The sequence below is a fragment of the Pundamilia nyererei genome, unplaced genomic scaffold (genome assembly GCF_000239375.1).
Source record: "Pundamilia nyererei isolate P.nyererei 1_Seehausen unplaced genomic scaffold, PunNye1.0 scaffold00703, whole genome shotgun sequence".
Classification (NCBI taxonomy): Eukaryota; Metazoa; Chordata; class Actinopteri; order Cichliformes; family Cichlidae; genus Pundamilia; species Pundamilia nyererei.
In genome coordinates, this window is record NW_005188104.1 from 40,712 (window position 1) to 46,630 (window position 5,919).

General features: G+C 38.0%; 1 protein-coding gene across 1 annotated transcript in view; it reads left to right on the top strand.

The window, feature by feature from the left end:
* Window positions 1–515: 515 nt before the first annotated feature.
* Window positions 516–5,919, top strand: part of tnfrsf21 (tumor necrosis factor receptor superfamily, member 21) — a gene marked incomplete at its 3' end in the record, with an annotated part of 45,186 nt that continues 39,782 nt past the window's right edge. The window contains exon 1 of the mRNA XM_005754860.1: window positions 516–883. Coding sequence (XP_005754917.1) covers window positions 848–883 — 36 coding nt within the window. The remainder of the gene's footprint in view (window positions 884–5,919) is intronic.

Here is a 5,919-nt window from a genome sequence, read left to right on the forward strand (position 1 = left end):
GCCTGGATGTTAAACTCAATTGTTACACCTGGTAGAGCAGAACGCTGATCATTTTATTAAAGATGAAAGACTTTAGACAGTTTTTCAACTCTCAGTAATGCCACAGTGATCGTTTGATATATGGACCTGCAGCGGAGTTTAGACCCAGACACGGCTAGTGACGTCAGACTGAACTTAATTAAAAAACTAGTTTCAGGTGTCCTGCACATGTGATATATATCTTTCCCTATATGAAGTCATTCTTTTTTGATCAAAACTCAAAACAGAGCCAATTAATCTTTCAGTCATTTCTAACCCCCCCCCCAAAAAAAAAATAAAAAATCCCACATGCATACTACCCTTTAGGGCTAAACCCCGGGTGTTTCAAATGTCTTCCACTGCAATCCCTCTTTTCCTAACCAGAAGCGGGGTTCAATACACGTGCACGACTCATTCGTGACTGGGATTGGCCGACAGCCCTTCGCTAAGTCCCGCCTCTCGCTTTACGTCAGCAGTGTCTGTGGAGGACTGCAGAGCGGACGGAGAGCCGCACTGCACGCTGACAAGCCAGGACAGGGCGAGGCGGCGGTCCCGGTGTATGCCCCCATCCATCATCGCTATGGGAATTACCACAGCGTTGTCTGTGAAGCAGACCCTCACCTCGCATCTAAAACCGGTTCACCTGGAGACACAGACTATAAAACACTGCAGTGGAGACTGTCGCTGCTCAGAGCCGGGCTCAGCTTCTCTCCTCCGGTAAACTGAGGAGGACGATGATGATGATGATGATGATGACTAACATCTATAGATGAGAAGTCTTTCTCAGGCCGTCACCTTGGACGGCTCGACCTTCATCTGTATACTCTAAATGAGGACCATGCCTGCCATGTGTGTATCCGCAGTGGTGAGTACATCCCATTTCAATTCACCTCCGTGCATGTTTTTCTTTCTTTCTAAGTACTGCTCTAGCAGGTTCTTCATTTAAAGGGCCAGTGCCTGTTTTTTTGCCCCCTGCTCTGATTCAACTTAAAATGAATTATCCAAATTTCTTTAAGAGTTGACACGTGAAGAATTTATTTCGTTATTTTTTCACTCATTTATTATTTTTTCAGTTCAACGTTTGAAAACTGTGTCACGAGTCTCAGTCAGTGGAAAGATGGAGAAAGAAATGCCACTCAACAGTCTGTTGTTTAGCCCTGTTGCACTGCGAACAATTAAAACGTCAGTCAGTGGAGTTTAAACTGATAGGTTTTTGTCACAGCTGATAAAGAATATGGCTCTAGATATTTAAACACACAAACAAATAATTAAATAATTTAAAACTGTAAAAAAAAAGTAATGGTTGTTTTACAAATGTTTTACAATTCCACTTGATTTTCATTTTAAAAAGTCAAAGTATTATTATTATTATTATTATTATTATTATTATTATTATTATGGCCATCACTCAAGTTTTAGGGATGGGTGAGCTGATGTTTTCATGCATTTTAATATAGTTAGTGTCATCATTCCAGCCTTCGGGCAGATGAGACTGTGCCTTTGTCTCCTCCCAGTCATGTTGACATGTGCTAAAAAAGAGTGAAGTGTTTCCCTCAGTAGACATCATACTTATTTCATCAGGGCAATTTTATGGAGTTCATAGCTTCGTGCTTGGTGTATTTCTAGCGTTTAAAAAAATAATTTATTTGAAAAAAAAAAGCTTTTGCCATGATTATATATTATATTTGATTTTTATTTGCTTTAAACCCCTGCTTTACTGCAGTGGTTAATGCATGTGACTAAGGGGTAATAACAATTTAACATCTCCACTAGGAGTTTCAAACAAGCAATTAAAAAGTACCATCTGCTATGATCTACTGCAATGCAATATAAAAGGTTTGGAGCATGCTGGCAGGACTAACACACAATTTATACTTAACACTACTGCATGGCTACACCTCTTTGCAAGGGTCTGTCTGTGTGATGTTAATGGTGTCATCTAATTATCTCCATAAGAACTGATTTGTGTGGACCTTACACGTGTTAGGCTACAAACACTGTCAGCTGCATTCTGTCTATTATATATCTATTTATGTATTTTTAAAAAAAAGTGTCCCAACAAAAGTGAGATCAGGTTTAGTTCGAGTTGTTGCATGAAACTTTAGTTGTTGCTTTGAATTTGCCAGTTGCCTGTGTCATGTCATGTTGCCTGTTGGAAAACAGACAGACAACTGCTAGGGTAATGGCATGTTTTACAATGTATTGCATTAGACTAGTCTGCAATGGATGATGTAAAGTACAGATACAACTTCAAATCCTGGGTTTGGTCATTAATAAACATGCTCAGGTTTTGGGTTTCACTTTTAAGCTTTTATGCTTTTTTATCTTCTTTACAACATATTTTAAAATAAGACCACAGCCAATGTAAAAGTAAAATCTCTAAAATGTATAAAAAGTAAAACCAATGCAAAGTGCCTTAAACACGTTTTCTGTTTATTGGCCACCAAGGTTTGATGCTTAGCAAAAAACTTGCAATGGAATCTTATAGAAGTCTATAGGAAAATGGCTTTCTGCCTTTATCCATGGAAACACTTTCCTACTTAACTTATGGGCTCAGTAAATTGTGCATTTATGACACGCCCCTTTCTCATCACATCTAGTTTCAAAAGACCAGGATGTGAAAACTGTGAAAACACTCAGCCTGATGCTTCAAAACATGAGATTATAAATCATTGTCCAATAGTGAATGATATCACAAGAAATTCACCTTGTATGATACCAGAGACAGTTTAAGAGAGAGGCATGGCATGTGAAAAGTCAGACATTAGCAAAGATGGCAGTGACATACAAAAAAATAAATAAACACTTTTAATTATGTAATTTTCCATTTTGTTCTGCGGTGATGTTAAATGGAATCCAGCCATTAATAATATCATGACAACTAATTAACTTCCTTGAGCAGTTTTTTTGAAGCATTTTCTAAATTAACTAGTGGCCATCCACCAGCTCCCAGAGAAGAGTTGTGTAAACAAGTCGTGTGTGAATATTATTCACACTCACCTTTTTTTAATGCAGTACAGACTGCGTGTTTTCACAGGATGAATTTGTGGAATTAATGTTTTTGGATCATACTTGATTTTTCAGATTGTTTGGACGCAAAAAACAGATCTGACCAATGAGAACATTTGGTGCGCTCGTAGTTCAAACGTACATTGGTACTGAACATACAACGATATATAAATAGTTAAATATTACTATTTTACATCAGACCCGAGATCAGCTAGAATCAGTTAGAACCTGTTGTGGTCCCAACTCTGTCACGAAAAGCTTAAACTGACCCACTGACATCCTAAAATATGCACAAAAGTGTTATAGCTTTAACTCATGGATCAAACCATGAACTTCTCCCTGGTGCTGCCTTCTTGTGAGAATTGGATGAACCATGAATCTCTGTTTTTTTCTTTTTCAGGACCGGCTCATCATCACTTTACATTTTTTCACAGTGCATTTTTCGAGGACAAATTTTTCTAAACACTCAATGCTGCTGATGTTTCTATATGTTACCCAACAAATTTGCATCCAAAATTTCGGGATTCCGTGACATTTTTTCACTAGGTGGCCTTTAGGGTTCAGCTTTAGTAGGGTTAGGGATAGATTGAGAAACGAGAACAAATTCTGTTTGTGTATGCCAACTAAAAAATCCATACTTCAATTGGCATTAAAATATGAAATGACAGATGGCCATCTTTCCCTGAGCTTGCCTAGTTCTGTCGGCGGTTTCTTCCTGTTAAAAGGGAGTTTTTCTTTCCCACTGTTGAAAAGTGCTTGCTCATAGGGGATTGTATGATTGTTGTCTTTACCCTACAATATAAAACGCTTTGAGGCAAGTGTTGCTGTGATTTGGCACTATTTGAATGTCTAAAAGAGTAACCCATTTTATTAATTTAATAAGATAGACTACAGTCAATCAATAGCAACATAAAAAAACTACATCACTTAATTTATTGACTGCATCCATCAATTTTTTATTTAAATTATTAGATTAGTGCTTACTGATTAGTGCTAATGACATAAAATCATCGGTACTGCTGAATGGCGACCCCAGCTAATGGCATATTTCAGTACTGTTTAACCTCAAACACTCTAAAAAACCCCAAATATTCTTGCAACACTTGAAAACAAACACAATGAGCTCATCAGGCAGTCCTGCCATTATTCACTCATTAGCAATAAACTCAATAAGCATCTACAGGAATAATCATTGCTGCCTATTGTGAGTGATATGTTCAGCGCGACTGAATCCAAACAGAGTCTCTTTCTCCCAGTGAGCAGTGACACAAGGATATGCAGCAACAGGTGCTGGGTAAATGTGTGTGTGTGTTCGCTGGTTAATAAGACCATGTGCAGGTGCAAGCATGTGTGTTTGTGCTCACTGTTTGTTTGCTAGTGTGTGTCTATCCATGCATGTTTGCTTATGTGCATTACTTAAATTTGGATAGTAGTTACAGTCTAATGTTGTCTGCCACAAACATCCTACCCATGTAGTGTATGCACGCACCTTGTTACATAACAGTTTCAAGCACACACACACAAAACACGCACAACATCCTAAACAGTAACTGATTGTTTCTGTCATGACCGACTGTGTGCAGTTAATGAAGTCATTTATTAAAATGAGTCATGTATTTCTATTATGTAAAAAAAATGCGAGGTTGATGCATGGAAAACTTCTCACCGACAGTCCACTTCCTGTTCTGTGGTAATCCTTGTAAGCACTAATCATAAGTCTTGTCACAGGATGTGTTCACGTTGTGTAGCACAGCTGCAGTAGCTTCAGATCACAAGTCTCGAAGACAGTCACTATGCCTCTGACGGGGTGAAAGCGGTCACACGTTGCATATTTTACCTGCATGTTTTTGACCATTGGTGGGATGTGTAAAAGCATTTAAATGTGCTTCTGTCTGTCTGGGGTGGCTGTAGCTCAGGTGGTAGAGCAGGTCAGCTATTAACTGGAAGGTTGGGGGTTCAATTCTTGAGCAAGATACTAACCCCATGTTGCCCTCCGATGCATCCATTGGAGTATGAGTGTTAGATAGTGAGCACTTACAGCTTAGAAAAAGTGAATGAATTAGTTGTATTGAGTGCTCAGACAGAGTAGAAAAGCGCTATATAAGAACCAGTCCATTTTGCACATATTTCAGGTCAGTGGGTTCATTTGGAATTTGTGTAATTTGGAATTTGCCATATTTACTTCAGCATAAATATTTAAGCCTTAATTTAAAGTCTTGCATAGAGCATTGCAAAGTCCAGTACTGTATTGATTTTGGGAAATACATTAGAATGAATAGCTATGACTCAACAGTTTTGCCTCAGCATCCACAAAAGCATTTACTCACAAAGCACTTCTAGTATCCAGTAAATCTTTGAACTAGTGCAGCACTCACGGTTAATGGAAACCTTATATGGGATTGTTTTTTCAATAAACCTAAGTTAGGAACCACTGGTTACTAAAAGTAACCAACTGTCAATTTCTAGGGATAAAAAATGTAACTATCGCAGGGACAAAAAATGCAGTTTCTCTACTGGCGAGGAAGTGAGTCAGTCCCTATAGACTCCTATGCTAAAATGCCTGGCTTTTTAGAACAGTGATTAACAGTGATTAGCCTGGTACAAACAATTGTCTTGAGGGCTTTACATATCAAGAACATCACGTTTCAGATGCAAACGTCTTGTGTAACAGATCAAACACCACACCAAAAGCCTTGTGTTTTTGGAAAAATTCATCTTTGTTGAGCATGTTAAGGCAAGGCAAGTTTATTTGTATAGCACAATTCAACAACAAGGTGATTCAAAGTGCTTTACAGAGACATTAGAAACAAAAACAAATAAAAAGCATGATTTAAAATTGATTAAAACAAGCAAACAAACAAACTAATTAACAAACAAACAAAACAGTATATA